Source organism: Physeter macrocephalus, chromosome 5, assembly GCF_002837175.3.
Source record: "Physeter macrocephalus isolate SW-GA chromosome 5, ASM283717v5, whole genome shotgun sequence".
Lineage (NCBI taxonomy): Eukaryota > Metazoa > Chordata > Mammalia > Artiodactyla > Physeteridae > Physeter > Physeter macrocephalus.
In genome coordinates, this window is record NC_041218.1 from 15,140,632 (window position 1) to 15,158,575 (window position 17,944).

Below are 17,944 nucleotides of genomic sequence, written 5' to 3' on the forward strand. Positions count from 1 at the left end.
AGTCCCTTTCTTTTTCTCTTCTTCTTCTGGAACCCCTATAATTCAAATGTTGGTGCATTTAATATTGTTGCAGAGGTCTCTGAGACTGTCCTCAATTCTTTTCATTCTTTTTTCTTTATTCTGCTCTGCAGTAGTTATTTCCACTATTTTATCTTCCAGGTCACTTAACCGTTCTTATGCCTCAGTTATTCTGCTATTGATTCCTTCTAGAGAATTTTAAATTTCATTTATTGTGTTGTTCATCATTGTTTGTTTGCTCTTTAGTACTTCTAGGTCCATGTGAAATGTTTCTTGTAGTTTCTCCATTCTATTTCCAAGATTTTGGATCATCTTTACTATCATTACTGTGAATTCTTTTTCAGGTAGACTGCCTGTTTCCTCTTCATTTGTTTGGTCTGGTGGGTTTTTACCTTGCTCCTTCATCTGCCGTGTGTTTTTCTGTCTTCTCATTTTGCTTAACTTACTGTGTTTGGGGTCTCCTTTTCGCAGGCTGCAGGTTCGTACTTCCCGTTGTTTTTGGTGTCTGCCCCCAGTGGCTAAGGTTGGTTCAGTGGGTTTTGTAGGCTTCCTGGTGGAGGGGACTGGTGTTTGTGTTGTGGAGGATGAGGCTGGATCTTGTCTTTTTGGTGGGCAGGACCACATCCGGTGGTGTGTTTTGGAGTGTCTGTGACCTTATTATGATTTTAGGCAGCCTCTCTGCCAATGGGTGGGGTTGTGTTCCTGTCTTGCTAGTTGTTTGGCCTAGGGTGTCCAGCACTGTAGCTTACTGATTGTTCAGTTGAGCTGGGTCTTAGCGTTGAGATGGAGATCTCTGGGAGCGCTTTTGCCGTTTGATATTACATGGAGCCAGGAGGTCTCTGGTGGACCAATGTCCTGAACTCTGCTCTCCCACCTCAGAGGCACAGGCCTGACACCTGGCTTGAGCACCAAGACCCTGTCAGCTACACGGCTCAGAAGAAAAGGGAGAGAAAAAGAAAGAAACAAAAAAATAAAATAAAATAAAGTAATTAAAATAAAAAATAAAAAAAATTAAAGTGTAATGAAAGAAAGAAAGAACAACCAAACCAAAGAATACATCCTCCAGTGGTAACAAAGTGCTAAAAACTATACTAAAGAAAAACAAACAAAACAAAAACGGACAGACAGAACCCTAGGACAAATGGTAAAAGCAAAGCTATACAGGCAAAATCATACAAAGAAGCATACACATACACACTCAGAAAAAGAGATGAAGGAAGAAAAAAATATACTGTTGCTCCCAAAGTCCACTGCCTCAATTTTGGGATGATTCGTTGTCTATTCAGGTATTCCACAGATGCGGGTACGTCAGGTTGATTGTGGAGATTTAATCCGCTGCTCCTGAGGCTGCTGGGAGAGATTTCCCTTTCTCTTCTTTGTTTGCACAGCTCCTGGGGTTCAGCTTTGGATTTGGACCCGCCTCTGCATGTAGGTCTCCTGAAGGTGTCCCTGCTCAGACAGGATGGGGTTAAAGGAGCAGCTGATTCGGGAGCTCTGGCTCACTCAGGCCGTGGGGAGGGAGGGGCACGGAGTGCGGGGGCAAGCCTGCGGCGGCGGCAGAGGCCAGCATGATGTTGCACCAGCCTGAGGCGCGCCGTGCGTTCTCCCGGGGAAGTTGTCCCTGGATCACGGGACCCTGGCAGTGGCGGGCTGCACAGCCTCCCGGGAGGGACGGTGTGGAGAGTGATCTGTGCTCGCACACAGGCTTCTTGGTGGCGGCAGCAGCAGCCTTAGCGTCTCATGCCCGTCTCTGGGGTCCGCGCTGGTAGCCACGGCTTGCACAAGTTTCTGGAGCTCCTTTAAGCGGCGCTCTGAATCCCCTCTCCTCGTGCACCAGGAAACAAAGAGGCAAGAAAAGATCTCTTGCCTCTTCGGCAGTTCCAGACTTTTTCCTGGACTCCCTCCCGGCCAGCTGTGGTGCACTAGCCCCTTCAGGCTGTGTTCACGCCGCCAACCCCAGTCCTCTCCCTGGGATCCGACCGAAGCCCGAGCCTCAGCTCCCCGCCCCCGCCCGCCCCGGCGGGCGAGCAGACGAGCTTCTCAGGATGGTGAGTGCCAGTCGGCACCGATCCTCTGTGTGGGAATCTCTCCGCTTTGCCCTCTGCACCCCTGTTGCTGCACTCTCCTCCGTGGCTCCGAAGCTTCCCCCCACCCGTCTCTGCCAGTGAAGGGGCTTCCTAGTGTGTGGAAGCTTTTCCTCCTTCACGTTACCTTCTAGAGGTGCAGGTCCCGTCCCTATTCTTTCATCTCTGTTTTTTCTTTTTCCTACCCAGGTACGTGGGGAGTTTCTTGCCTTTTGGGAAGTCTGAGGTCTTCTGCCAGCGTTCAGTAGGTGTTCTGTAGGAGTTGTTCCACATGTAGATGTATTTCTGATGTATTTGTGGGGAGCAAGGTGATCTCCGCATCTTACTCTTCCACTATCTTGAAGATTTCGGCCATTCTCATGCTTTTAAATGGCTTTGATGGCTTCCTGTTGCATTTATGTTATTGTTCATTGTCTTCACCGTCGTGGCTTCCAAGCCTTACATGTTCTGATCCCCTACCTCCCTCTGACCCCATCTTGGAGCTCTTTATCTTTCCTTCCCTTCCCTCCCAAATTCCTGCTCTTTTCTGTGTTCTTCAGTGGCCAGTATTGCCCCCACCCACCCCACCCCACCTGGGCCTCATGCAGATCCCACATCCTCTGCACAGAAAGCACTGCACAGCGAGCTGGCCTGCAAACCCTTGTTTCCATCCAAGTCAAGATAAGGAGCCTAGACCAGAGCATGAATCGACCCCTCATGGAACATGCTGCCTGGTTCAGCTGGCATATTTTTGTAGCACGACCTACTCTCTGTAGGAGCAGTGCACACACGTGTGCGCGCACACACACACACACGTGTGTGCACGTGCATGCATGCACCTTATACTTCCAGGCATATTTGACTTTAAATGAGAGAGGCAAAACCTTAAGACTTTTAGGAGACAATATGTCATTCTGGCTTTTAGTGTAGGGAAGAATTTCTTAAACCCTCCATCTTAATACACACAAATCTCAGACAATAATAGAAAAGATTGATAAATTTGACCATATTAAAACTGAGAATTTCTGTTCCTCAAAAGACCACATAAAGAGAATCAAATAAGCCACAAACTGGGAGAAGCTATAACTGACATAGGATTAGTACCTAAAACCTATCAAGAATGCCTTTGGATCAGAAAGAAAAAGATAGACAACCCCGTAACAAAATGGGCAGTAGAATTGAAGAGACACTAGAAGAGATAACGTGAGTGGCCAGCAGATAGGAAAAGGTGATCAGTCTATTGTAATTAGGGATATGCAAGTTACAACCATAAGGTTTCATACTGGCCAGATTAGTAAAAATGTGAACATTTAGGAGTATTAAGTATTGGTGAGGATTTGCAGCAGTCAAATGGGAGGATAAATTTGTTCAACTACTTTGAAAGATTATTTGGTATTATTTAGAAAAGTTTCAGATGACCATATCCTCCGACCTGGCAGTTCTCATGGGTGCATACACACATATATGCACACACATTAATACACACTCATACACACACATACCCATACATATGCACCCACACCCTCATGCATACACATATACACAAATACACACATACATGTATGTACTTGCACTACACACATGCATGTACACACATATATTTACCAACACAGAAACACACATAAATGCATATATACACACATGAACATACATAATGCTTTATATATACATATGTGTACCAGGAGACGGGTGAGAAAGGTCATATAAGAAATGTCTGGAATAATGAAAATTGGCAATAGTCCAGCTGTCCATCAACAATAGATAGATAAATAAATTTTGGTATATTCATATAATGGAATTCATGTTGAAGTGAAAATGAATGAATTATAGCTTCATGCCAGAAAAACCCACTCACGGGTGAAAAACAATATGGAGTGAAAAAAATCAGTTGCAGTAGAATATATGCAGTATAATTCCATCTTGATAAAGTTTGAAAACATGCAAAGCTGAAGAATATACTCTTTAGGGATACATACATATGGTAAGACTATAAAGAAAAGGGTATGAGAGATGCATAGCTCCAAATGGTGGTTCCCTCAGTGGGAAGGGAAGAGATGGGAAGGGGTACATGGGGGATGCCAGAAGTAAGGGTAATACTGATTTTCTTAAACTGAGTGATGGGAACTCCGGTGTTCTTTATATTATTATATATACTGCCTGATAAATATATCTTTATAAATAGTAGTTCTTATCTACTCGATATTTGATAATAAAAACAGTACCAGTTGGAGGAGAGAGTAACCTGGTAGAAGGTATTTAGTATACAGTTGGGGTGGGAGAAAGAATGAGAAGAGAGACACTTTTCTAAACCAGGGAGATAAAAATGAAAAGTAGGAAAAGGAGAAGGATGGTTTTAATAATGGCACTAAAATCCTACTTCGGACAACCTGAGAACTAGAAGGATAAAAGTTGCTGAAGATTTGCCAAATTGGGTATTGGTTTAGTTATCTGATTACTTTTGTTTGTTTTAATATTATTTACTTATTTTGGCTGCCCTGGGCCTTAGTTGCCTCATGCAGGATCTTCGCTGCGGTGTGCAGGATCTTTCGTCGCGGCATGCAGACTTTCTCAGTTGCAGCATGCGGACTTCTTAGTTGCAGCATGCTGAGTCTTAGTTGCGGCATGCATGTGGGATCTAGTTCCCCGACCAGGGATCAAACCCAGACCCCCTCCATTGGGGGCGTGGAGTCTTACCCACTGGACCACCAGGGAAGTCCCTGACTACTTTTGTTTTTTTTTTTGTTTTGTTTTTTTTGTTTTTTTGTTTTTTTGTTTTTTTTTTGCGGTACGCGGGCCTCCCTCTATCGTGGCCTCTCCCGTTGCGGAGCACAGGCTCCGGACGCGCAGGCCCAGCGGCCATGGCTCACGGGCCCAGCCGCTCCGCGGCATGTGGGATCCTCCCAGACCGGGGCGCGAACCCGGTTCCCCTGCATCGGCAGGCGGACGCGCAACCGCTGCGCCACCAGGGAAGCCCCTTACTTTTGTTTTTAAACACCTAGAAATTCAGGTGGGCTCTTGTTTTGTAGTAGACTTAATATCCACAGAGTTGAGATGACTCATCATGTTTTGAAAACGCCACAGTTTAGCAGAGAAGCAAAAGTAATGGTTTTATTTGGATTAAAGCTCTTTAGAGATTTTTTTTTAAATTTTTATTTATTTATTTGGTTGCGCTGGGTCTTAGTTGTGGCTCACTGGCTCCTTAGTTTTGGCACTTGGGCTCCTTAGTTGCATCATGCTAACTCTTAGTTGCAGCATGCATGTGGGATCTAGTTCCCTGACCAGGGATCGAACTTGGGCCCCCTGTATTGGGAGCATGGCGTCTTACCCACTGGACCACCAGGGAAGTCCCTCTTTAGAGATTTTTGTTGCTGCTGTCCCTTGGGTTTTCCAGCCCAGCCTTCAGATGTATTTTTTTCTGTTATTTTTTCTTTTTTTTTTTTGAAGTTTGCATTTTCTGATTGTGGGAATTTGTAAGAGTAGCTGACCGTTGAAATTGGAACTTTTTTGAAAAAAATTTTTATTTATGGCTGTGTTGGGTCTTCGTTTCTGTGCAAGGGCTTTCTCTAGTTGTGGCACTCTTCATCGCGGTGCGTGGGCCTCTCACTATCGCGGCCTCTCTTGTTGCGGAGCACAGGCTCCAGATGCGCAGGCTCAATAGTTGTGGCTCATGGACCTAGTTGCTCCGTGGCATGTGGAATCTTCCCAGACCAGGGCTTGAACCCGTGTCCCCTGCATTAGCAGGCAGATTCTCAACCACTGCGCCACCAGGAAAGCCCGGACGTTTTGTTTTCCGAGCACCCATGCCTGCAACTGTGAGCTGTCCCATGTGGATGGTGGGCCCTCACAGTTCAAAAAGCGTGCCTTGCATAGGTTTTGGTAGCACAGAATTTTAGCATATGCTTTCAACTCATTTATAACATAACTTAGCATGTTTTTCAATGTAATTTATTCGCTAGCAGTCATCTGGCTCTGCCTTGATGGCTATTTTGAGCAAGTCAGCTTAAACTCTGAGCCTCGTTTGCATTGTGAGGGGATTGCTGAGGTCTTAAAGGATCAATTCAACTTGAAAAGTTCATGATTCCATGATCGACTACTATATTTAGGGAAGATTTCCAGATGGAAAAATATGACTTTCAAAAAGGGTAAATATCAGTAAAACACCGAATTCTGCATTGGGAGTGAGAGCAAAAAATTCCTAGAGACAGACATCTCCCTCATGAGTCTTTTTAAAAAGTTTTATGTTTTTTGTTTGTTTGTTTAAGATTTCATTTTTTTTTAAAGAGCAGTTTTAGGTTCACAGCAAAAGTGAGAGGAAGGTACAGCGATTTCCCATATACTCCCGGCCACCACCCATGCTTAGCCTCCCCCATTGTTAACATCCCCACCAGAGCAGTACATTTGTTACAGTGAATGAACCTGCGCTGACACAGCATTGTCACCCACAGTTTGTAGGTCACTTTGGGGGTTCACCTTTGGTGTTGTACTGTCTGCGGTTTTGTCTCGTGAATTTTTTTTTTTTTTTTTTGTGGTACGCGGGCCTCTCACTGCTGTGGCCTCTCCCGTTGCGGAGCACAGGCTCCGGACGCGCAGGCTCAGCGGCCACGGCTCACGGGCCCAGCCACTCCGCAGCATGTGGGATCCTCCCAGACTGGGGCACGAACCCGTGTCTCCTGCATCGGCAGGAGGACTCTCAACCACTGTGACACCAGGGAAGCCCTGTCTCGTGAATTTTTAATCACTGTGAATCTGCATGGCACCAGGGCAGTTCGTGCTCTGTTACATATAGCATGGCAGGGACCTAGCAAAGGAGGAGGTACAAGGTTGGCACTGGATACGTATGTGTTGTACCGTCTATACAGGAGAAAGTGGCTTAGTGCTTGCTACTCAGAGTGTGATTAGGCCTGGCCCCCCCGGGAGCCATGCAGAAGCTCAGCAGAGGCCACCCCCCAACCCCAGCCCTGCTGGACAGTGCCTACATCTTAACAAGATACCCCATCATGCGTGTATCATCCCCATTCCTTTCTCTCTGTCGTCACAGAGAGAACCTTTCACTCTTGTCTGACCTAATGGATGAGAGCTTGAAAATTGATCTCCAGAGCTTGAAATTAGAGTCTCTGAAGCCTTTTCTGGCGGGAGAGACTCACCTGGGTTTTCTGACCTCTTCCTGAATTAACTACAGAAGTGATTCCCATGGCATTTCAGCAGCTGTCTCTTTATAGTTGATTTCTCTCTCCTGGGGCTTGGCCAAAAGGAGGGGGAAGAAAACCTTCACAGCTTGGCTCACCTCTCAGTTCTTAATAGAAGTTTTAGTTTCTAAGTTTTACTAGCTAGCAGAATTTTTCATTCTTTTGATCACTTTGCCTTTCCTGTTGCTTGTCCTTTGTAGACAGAATTGATTGAATTCTAATTTGCATCAGATACTTGGGCTCATAAATTAGCCACTAAACGCTCCTTTCTTTGCTGTTTTATCTCTTGCAGTTTTCCAGTGCACTTAGGAATATGTTTCTGATTCATTTTAAGAGGGATCTTGCTCTCTGTTCAGGTCTTGTATTTCAAAATAAATCATATCATAGCAGAGTTTTAAAACAGACACATAAAATAATTTATTCTTAGGAAAACTTTAAAATCTTTATGCTACATAGTTGTACATATTGTCATTTTATTACTTCTCAAATTTATAACTTTTTAACCTTTACTGTAGGGAAGAACAGCTGCTTCTTTACTGTAGTTGTAATAAGTATCATTTTTACTTTTACCCATGCTTGGAATGTGGCAGGTAAATAGTAAAAGCACACAGACAGGAAATCCTAGAGCCAGGTTGTATGAAAGACAACAAATGCCTAATAATATTGCTACGAAATAACCTAAAATCTCTGAGAAATGTTTTTTTTCTTTTATTGTCTATTCATTTTTAAAAGTCATATTCCATATGAAGGAGTGTGACCCTTTAAAGTAAGCAGCTTCTAACATCTACCCTTCTGAAACTCTTCCAAAAAATTGCAGAGGAAGGAACACTCCCAAGCTCATTTTCTGAGGCCAACATCACCCTGATACCAAAACCAGACAAAAATGTCACAAAAAAAGAAAACTACAGGCCAATATCACTGATGAACATAGATGTAAAAATCCTCAACAAAATACTAGCAAACTGAATCCAACAACACATTAAAAAGATCATACACCATGATCAAGTGGGATTTATCCCAGGGATGCAAGGATTTTTCAATATCTGCAAATCAATCAGTGTGATACACCACATCAACAAATTGAAGAATAAAAGGAATATGATCATCTCAATAGATGCAGAAAATGTTTGACACAATTCAACACCCATTTATGATAAAAAACTCTCCAGAAAGTGGGCATAGAGGGAACCTACCTCAACATAATAAAGGCCATATATGACAAACCCACAGCAAACATCATTTTCAGTGGTGAAAAGCTGAAAGCATTTCCTCTAAGATCAGGAACAAGACAAGGATGTCCACGCTCGTCACTATTATTCAACATAATTTTGGAAGCCGTAGCCACGGCAGTCAGAGAAGAAAAAGAAATAAAAGGAATCCAAATTGAAAAAGAAGTAAAACTGTCACTGTTGGCAGATGACATGATACTATACATAGAAAATCCTAAAGATGCTACCAGAAAACTACTAAAACTCATCAATGAATTTGGTAAAGTTGCAGGATACAAAATTAACGCACAGAAATCTCTTGCGTTCCTATACACTAACAATGAAAGATCAGAAAGAGAAATCAAGGACACAATCCCATTTACCATTGCATCAAAAAGAGTAAAATACCTACGAATGAACCTACCTAAGGAGGCAAAAGACCTGTACTGAGGAAAGTACAATATATTGATGAAAGAAACAAAAGGTGACACAAAAAGATGCAGAGATATACCATGTTCTTGGACTGGAAGAATCAATATCGTAAAAATGACTATACTAGCCAAAGCGATCTACAGATTCAGTGCAATCCCTATCAAATTACCAATGGCATTTTTCACAGAACTAGAGCAAACAAATCTTAAAATTTGTATGGAGACAGAAAACACCCTGCATAGCCAAAGCAGTCGTGAGAAAGAAAAATGAAGCTGGAGGAATCAGGCTCCCCGACTTTATACTATACTACAAAGCTACATTAATCAACACAGTATGGTACTGGCACAAAACCAGAAGTATAAATCAATGGAACAGGATAGAAAGCCCAGAGATAAACCCACACACCTATGGTCACCTAATCTATGACAAAGGAGGCAAGAATATACAATGGAGAAAAGACAACCTCTTGAATAAGTGGTGCTGGGAAAACTGGACAGCTACATGTAAATGAATGAAATTAGAACATTCCCTAAAACCATACTCAAAAATAAACTCAAAATGGATTAAAGACCTAAATGTAAGGCTGGATACTATAAAACTCTTAGGGGAAAACATAGGCAGAACACTCTGAGATAAATCGCAGCAAGATCTTTTTAGATCCACCTCCTAGGATAATGAAATAAAAACAAAAATAAACAAATGGGACCTAACAAAACTTAAAAGCTTTTGCACAACAAATAAAACCATAAACAAAATGAAAAAACAACCCTCAGAATGGGAGAAAATATTTGCAAATGAAGCAACCAACAAGGGATTAATCTCCAAAATATACAAATCGCTCATGCAGCTCCATATCAAAAAAACAAACAACCCAATCAAAAAAAGGGCAGAAGATCTAAATAGACATTTCTCCAAAGAAGACATACTGACAGCTCAAAAGCACATGAAAAGATGCTCAACATCACTAATTATTAGAGAAATGCAAATCAAAACTACAATGAAGCATTACCTCACAGCAGTTGGAATGGCCATCATCAAAAAAATTTACAAACAATAAATGCTGAAGAGGATGTGGAGAAAAGGGAACCCACCTACACTGTTGGTGGGGATGTAAATTGGTACAGCCACTATGGAGAACAGTATGAAGGTTTCTTAAAAAAAAATAGAGCGCCATATGATCCAGCAATCTCACTCCTGGGCATATATCCAGAGAAAACCATAATTTGAAAAGATACATGCACCCCAGTGTTCACTGCAGCACTATTTTTTTTTTTTTTTTTGCGGTACGCGGGCCTCTCACTGTTGTGGCCTCTCCCTTTGCGGAGCATAAAAAAAAGAGGATATATATATATACACACATATATATATACACAAATATATATATGATTCACTTTGCTGTACACCTGAAACTAACACAACATTGTAAATCAACTATACACCAATAAAAAATAAAGTAAGCAGCTTCTATCTGCTGTAAGTTTGTAACTTTCAGATGCTAATGGAACCAGTAGAAATATTTCATCTATATAAATATATGACTAAATATCACTTACAGATTTTGGTGTATACACACAAAATCTGTTCATAGAATTTTTTTAAATTTTTTTTATTGTGGTACGTGGGCCTCTCACTGCTGTGGCCTCTCCCGCTGCGGAGCACAGGCTCCGGATACGCAGGCCCAGTGGCCACGGCTCACGGGCCTAGCTGCTCCGCAGCATGTGGGATCTTCCCGGACCGGGGCACGAACCTGTGTCCCCTGCATCGGCGGGCGGACTCTCAACCACTGTGCCACCAGGGAAGCCCTGTTCATAGAATTTTGTCTTAACTCTCGATTTTCATCTCTGCTAGTGAGTCACAAATTCCTCTGGACGCCCCCGTTTCAGCTTCTGTGCAATGTAACAAGCTATTTTAACTCTATATTGTGTCTTTTGCAACCTTATAAATTATGTAGTATTATTGTTCATTTATACCATCAATGTTTGTTTAGATTTAACCATATTTTTATCATTTGTTTATTCTCTGTTTCTTCTCAGATCTTCCCTCTGGGTTAATTACCTTTTCTTTTGAAGTATCAATATATCCTTGTTTAGAAAGACTTCCTCTGTTGGTATAACCACATTTTTAAAATCTGAAAATGTCCTTATTTTAACAAATGGAGAGTATTGCTGTTTATTCAAATCTAGATGTCAGTGTCTTCTCTCAGCACTTTGAAGATGTTATTTCATTGTCAATTGGCCCCTAGTTCTGTGAAGTAGTTATCTCATGGTGTAATTGCCATTCCTTTTCTCTGACTGCCTGTACAATTTCTTTTTGTCTTTGGTGTTCTGCTGTATCATCATGTGTGTAGGTATGGGTTTTTAAAAAAAAATTCACCTGGTTTGGGATTCTTTGTCTTCCTGAATTCAAGGATTCCTGTCTTCTACTGTTTTGGACAGTTCTTAGCACTGTCTCTTTGAACATTGTCTCTGCCCAATTCCCTCCATTACTGTTTTTTAAAACTTTGATCAAATATGTGTTGGACTCATTCTGTGTTTTTATCTCTTCTCTTTTTTACATTTCTCCTCTTTTGTTTCTCTGTGCTACATTCTGAGTAATTTCCAGGTCTGTCCCCCAGTTCACTAAATCTCTCTTCAGCTGTGTCTATGTTGCTGTTTATTGTTTATTACATATTGTATATTGAGTTTAAAAATTTTAATTATTATATTGTTTCATTTCCAAATATTCTTTTGGTTTTTCAAATCTTTCTGACCATTTTTCATAGCCTCTTGCTCCTTACTCATGTTTTCAGTCCCTTCTTTATTATTTTAAATGAATTAAACACACTTTCAAAAATGTATCCTATAATTCCAATATCTGAAGTCTTTACAGATCTGATACTGTTTGTGTGGGTTTCTTTTTTTTTTACTTTTGGGGGAGGTTTCTCTTGACTCTTATTCATAATACCTTATTTCTTAGGTGTTTTGTAATTTTTAACTTTGCGGTCATGCTTGAGCATCAGGCTGTCTGGTCCAGTGTCCCTCTAAGCTCTCTGTTTCAGTGTTCCTCTAGGACCTGTGCCCTGGGCCTTCATCAGGGGTCTGGGCCATCACATTTCCTGCCTCTCTTATACAGTGTATCTGAATTACAGATGGAGATACCTAAGCCACTTAAATGATAGTGGCAGCTGTCACAAGGATGAAGAATATGAAAGTTTGAGAGGATGATGGGATGCTTTTGGCACATATCAGAACTTGGTCCTCAGACACCATTCATTCATTCATTCATTGATTTATTCATTCACTTAACAGATGTTTATCGAGCTCTTAGTATATGTCACTCACTGTGCTAGGCACTGGGGAAACAGATCAACAGTTTCTGTCCTCAAGAATCTCAGAGTATAATGAGCAGACAGTTCATTTCAGTGGGGCACGATCAGGGATGTGACAGATAGAACCTAGGGAGAGGCACTAACCCAGCTTTGGAGTATTGAGGAGGGAGGTAGTATCTGTGCTGCATCTGCAGGGCCAGTAGGAGTAATCCAGGTGGAGAGCCTGGGAAGGGCATCCCAGGCAGAGAGAGAAGAATGTGCAAAACACCAAGCCACAGAGAATCTGAGTAGCTCATTTGGCCAGAGCATAGTTGGGAAGGCCTGAGAGTGGAGCAGGGAACGATGAGAGGTGAGCCTGGAGGTAGTCTGAGGTCTGGATGTGGAAGGTCCCGTAACTAGGAAACTGCTGAACCCTCTTCCCTGGGGAGTGAGTGATGCTGTCAGAGTGGTCACGATCTTTTCTCATAAGAGCCAACTCTTATGGAAGAAAAAGGACATGGGCTTGGGAGTCAAGGCAGGCTTATGTGCAGATTCCAGCTCCACCTCAGTCCGGGTGATCATGGAATTGATTTAGTTACCTTCTCTGAACCTCTCTTTCTCATGTGATAAATGAGAGAGAACAGACAAGACAGGCCCGTAAGGCCTCTTCCATTTATAGTATTCTGTGGTGTTGCTAGAAAGTAAGAGAAACATGTCAGTGTGTACACGCGCACACACACACACACACACATGCTTAAGTAAAAGTGATGCTCAAATATACGACTATTCTCAGGTATTATGCTGACAGTAACTGTGGCAGTTTCTGACTTCCAGTTGGTTGTTTAACTTCTAACCGTGAATCGTGGCTGTTCACAGTGAGTGGATATCTGTTGATTGAGGATATTTTTATATCTGAAACAAAATGTTAGCAGTATGACTTTCATTGCCTTGCAGCTAAACTCAGCTGTTATTTTCTTTGTAGATGAGCTCCCTCTGGAACAGCACAACTTTTCTTTATCCTCCTTGGAGTTCATGCCAAGGGAAAGCACCGTGCACAGCACTGCACACGTGGCCTTAACAGAAACCGCTCCAGGGTCCCAGCAAAGCAGTTCTCTCCACGTCGGATCATCTCCATCCGCCAGTACTTTTGATACAAACTTTTTTAACCAAGGAGAATGGACCCAAAGTGCAGCAGATCACAGCCTCTTTGTGGCAAATTATGTGTCAGTGAAGAGCAGCGAGGTCGTAGGTGATGATGAAATGGATAACTTTTTGCCAGAGGCTTCCTGGACCACTTCCCGCGCGGTTTCTCCCATGCGCTACGTCACGCTCAGTCTGCCAGGGCTGCTCAGAGACACGTTAGACTCCGTGCCGACTCCGTCGTTACCCATCATTTCTTTACAAGATGAAGAAGTGACATCAGCCAGGCAAAACACAGTGCAGCAGCCAACAATGTCTGCTGAATCCCCCAGTCGTTTCAGTGCTTTTCGGTCAGCTTTTCCCACTTCCAAGGGCATAATTCCAACTCCTGGTAGGAACTTGGTGTTTTATCCTACCGACACTTACGGGCACGTTTCAAGTAGGACTTCGCCGGAGATCATGGCTTCAGGAGCAGAGAGCGCAGAAACCCTCCTTCTCAGCTCGCGCTACTCCGAGCCTCGACCGCCACGTGATGGCGTCACTCGGCAGCCTCCTCCCCCGTCAGGGCGGGTCTCACCGCCTCCAGAGGATGCTCCGGCCGCAGGTACAGGCAGGTGCGCTGAGGTGACTACTGCTTTGGGTCGAAGTCTGGATGAGACCGTCTCTCCAGGCACACACCGCTCTGCGGCTCTGTCCCCGATGGCCCTTGCCTTTGGCAGCAGCAGTGCACCTTTGGCTTTGTTTTCAACTCCTCTTGCGTCTGGATTGTCCTCTACTCAATCAGCCGGTGTTTCACGTAACCCCTGTCTTCCCGCCAGCTCCAGTGAGGCCTCAGAATTGCCTGGCCATTCAGTGGTCCCAAGTCGTGCGGGTGACACTCACGTCCGGAGCCCAGTGTCTTCGTTCAGACCGTACACGTGGTGCGTGTCCTGCACCGCGGTGTCGCCTCGGCACGTGCTGGCAACGAGCCTCACGGGGAAGGACGTGGGGTCGGGGGATGGTGCTGAGACCCTGTCCCTGACCCTCTCAGAGGCGAGCAGCGTCTCTCCACCGAGCAGCGTCACGGTGGACTTCTCTGAATTTGACGAAGGCCCTCAAGAATTTCATACACTTTTCCCCTCAAGACCGATGGTTCCCCTCTCTTCTCCATCTGTGGAAATCTCAGCAACGAGCGTCGGTGTTTCAGCTGAGGCGGAAATGAGCAGTGTGATGACCGCACAGACATACCCTCCCCAGGCCCACCTCTCTGGGCCTGTGTCAGCTGACGCTGCTGCTTTTGCCTCCTCCTCCGTCGCCGAAACTCAAGTCATGCCATCCAGTGTGACAGCCGCGCTTTCCTCGGTCACCCCAGGTGCTCTCCTTGACTCTTCTTTCCCCATCACAGCGAACAAAAACACACCGTCGCTTGCTGTCAGAGGCCCAGGTCTTCTTACGTCTTACAGTCTGGACCTGGCGGCACAGCCTTCGCTTTTCCCTGACCGAGAACCTGCCAGTTTCTCCCAACGTGAAAGTGCGAGTATTTGGGATTTTACCTCCAGCCTTTTCTCCACTCCGCCACTGGAATTCAGCAGCTGGGTCTCTCCATCTTCAGAAGTACTTGCTTCTCCATCTCCGAGGTCAAGTGATCTGTCCACCTTCATTGCTCAGGCATTTTCTACCTTGGTTGAGACACTTTCGTTGACCACCTCTATCAGTTCTCGGTCACCTCAGCTTTCTGGTCCCAATTCCACAAACCTTGAATTTTCTCAGCTCTGGCCAAGCTCAGACCTTCTTTTAAGCACCTTCACTCTTCTCCCTAGTTCCTCTGAAACGTCACCACTCGCCAGCTCTCCCTCCGGTTCTCCAAAGTTTTCTGAAGCACCCACAGTGTCACCCACAGATGCCGGAGCTCATTTTACCTCAGCTTTCACTGCAACTACCTCCTATTTTGAGTTTTCACTCATGTCCCATGAATCTGCAGTCACCGCACCGGTGCCCTCCAGTTCGGAGCCCATTCTGACTGCTGAAACTCACTTAACATCGCTCTTGACTGCTGTTTCTACTACACCCGTTTTAACTGAATCTTCTGTCTTTTCAACCCTGACACCTCCCGATGATGGTATCAGTGCTATGAACGATCCCACGTCCGTCTTACGCTCTTTCCCTGAAGTCACCCCTGTCACCACGGAGCTGGTCAGCACTGGGTACCTGCCATCAGCATCCTCGTTTCTTCCTGAGGTGATCCGCTCGCCTCTGCCTACGGAGGCAGGTGGTGCGCGCGGCCCATCATTCGCGCCCACAGATTTACCGAGGAGCATCTCCGCTGAACTGAGCACGTCTGGTACCAGTGCTGCCCCCGAGAGTTCTGTTCACACCACCCTGAACAGCAGAACCGTGATGCAGAATCGCCCCGAGGGCAGCACGGTTCTCCCCCCGCCATCCCTTCATCCCGCGACCACCCCCGCTCCCGAAGCGGCGGTTCATACTCCAGCGCTGGTCACCACCAAGTCGCCGTATGTGTGTGATATTACGGTTCCTGATGCATATTTGATCACAACGGGTAAGGCCCTGCTTCACATCACTTCTCTTGGTTGGGGTGATCTTCCAGAGGTGTTTATACAAAACGCTTATGTGATGTATGGCATCGGGGCAAAGAGTGTAGGCTTTGGACCCAGACGGGTCCCCACTGCTTTGCCAGCTCCCATGAGTTCTCCGGACAGTTAGACAGTTAGGCTTCTCTAAGCCTCAGTTTCCTCAGCTATTAAGCAGGGATGGTGGTGGCACCTACTTCTTTGGGTTATTATAAAGATTTAAATGCATTAATGCATATAAAATATTTAGCCCAGTGCCCAGCATATAAGAAGCGCCCACAAAATACTACAAATTAGTAGCAATGAAAACAAAGGAAAGATTTAAATGAGCCTTAGGAATGTTTGCTAGGATGTTTGTCTTCGGAGCTCATAACCCACTGGATGCGTAGATGACACGGTTAAAGCAAAACGCCTTCGTGTTTCGTTCAAGCAGTTAGTTGGGCAAATGTGTGAGGGCCACCGTTGCAATTTCTTACTAATTTACTGTCCTGGGACTTCCCTGGTGGCCCAGTGGTCGAGACTCCGTGCTTCTACCGCAGGGGGCACAGGTTCGATCCCTGGTAAGGGAACTAAGATCCCGCGTGTCGCGCGGAGCGGCCACAAAAGCAAAAAGTAATTTACTGTTCTGACTTTTCCTGGAAAAGAGGGGGCACTTTGCTCTTATATAGTCCTGTAAATGTCACTTGGAGCAGAGGAACATGGAGTGGCTCAGTATCCTCTGAATTGGGTCACAGACTTCGACCTTCTCCCCAGCCTGCAGTCTGAGTCACCAGCCAACAGGCAGCAGCTTCCCTTGCAGCTGCCGGCTGCTTTAGTCACATGAAACTGGAATACCTTTGATGTCATGTCTGAACAAGTCTGGTGACTGTGGCCCCTTGATCAGACTCTCCCACTCGTTCCTCCTGAGAAGTGGCAAGTTGCGCATAAAGTCGGTGCCCTGTTCCCGTGTACTTAAGTACGGCATGTGGTTGATCAGTAACCTGGCTCTGTGTATTGGTGTCGATGGGGTTGGGGGACAGAAAGGAAGAAGGGGGAGAAGGTGGCAGGAGAGGTGGAGCAGGAATGCAGGGGACGGACAGGGAAGGTGGAGGGGAGGAGGGAGGAGGGCGCGCCGGGTCTTTTTTCTCCGTGCTGAGACCAAGGAGGGCCGTGGATCCTCTGCCTGTTCCTAATGACGCTGAGCTGATTTGCAGTGCTGGCCCGCAGAGCTGTGCAGGAGTACATCATCATGTCCATCAAAGAGGTGTTGAGGAGCCACTTCAACCGCGTGGTGGAGCTCAAGGTGGGTGCCTGCGGCATGGAAGTCTGGCGGGGGAGTCCGAGTCGAATGCACATCATAACGGGAGTGGGACATTTGCTTTCCTCTCTCCCGTCCCTTCTCCTGGTGGACACCTACTCATCCTTTGGATCTCTGCTCAAACATTGCTTCTCCGGGGAAGTCCCTTCTGACCCCAGATGAGGCCAGGTTTGGTCCATCACGGGGATGTGCTGGCAGAGCTGGAACAAAGGACTCTAAGACCAGAGTTTGGGGTGATGACCTAATGATCTCGCTTCCCTTTATTTACATGGAAGGGCTTGGATTAGAGTTGAGAGTGAGTGCATATGTACGTTTCTGTACATCGGGTGAGATAGAGGTAGATTTCTAGATGTTTTTTGCTGGACGTCTGCCGGTGCCTTCTCTCTCCTGATAAGCTCAGAAAGCCCCGCTCTAGGCCTGCACCATCCCGAACAGAGCCACGAGCCACGTGTGGCTGTTGAGCATGGGAAATGGGGCTTGTTCCAAGTGAGATGTGCTGTCAGTGCAAAATACACACCAGATTTCAAAGACTTAGTGCAAAAAGGAATGTAAAATAGCTCAATAATTTTTTGCATTGCCTACAGTTGAAATGACATGTCAGATATATTGGCTTAAGTAAAATGTTTTTAAAATTAATTTCACCTGTTTCTTTTCTTTTTTTTTTTTTTTTTTTTTTTTTTTTGTGGTATGCGGGCCTCCCTCTGTTGTGGCCTCTCCCATTGCGGAGCACAGGCTCCGGACGTG

The 17,944-nt window shown here is 45.1% G+C and overlaps 1 protein-coding gene across 3 annotated transcripts in view; it reads left to right on the forward strand.

Annotated features, from left to right (window-relative positions):
• KIAA1549 (KIAA1549 ortholog) overlaps nucleotides 1-17,944 on the forward strand; it is a 146,361-nt gene that overhangs the window by 44,937 nt on the left and 83,480 nt on the right. For all 3 annotated transcript variants that reach the window (XR_008617313.1, XM_028489705.2, XM_055084809.1), the window contains 2 exons: nucleotides 13,176-15,872; nucleotides 17,097-17,185. Coding sequence is in view for 2 of the 3 variants with exons in the window: in XM_028489705.2 (XP_028345506.1) it covers nucleotides 13,176-15,872; nucleotides 17,097-17,185 (2,786 nt within the window). In the remaining variant the exon portion in view is untranslated. The remainder of the gene's footprint in view (nucleotides 1-13,175; nucleotides 15,873-17,096; nucleotides 17,186-17,944) is intronic.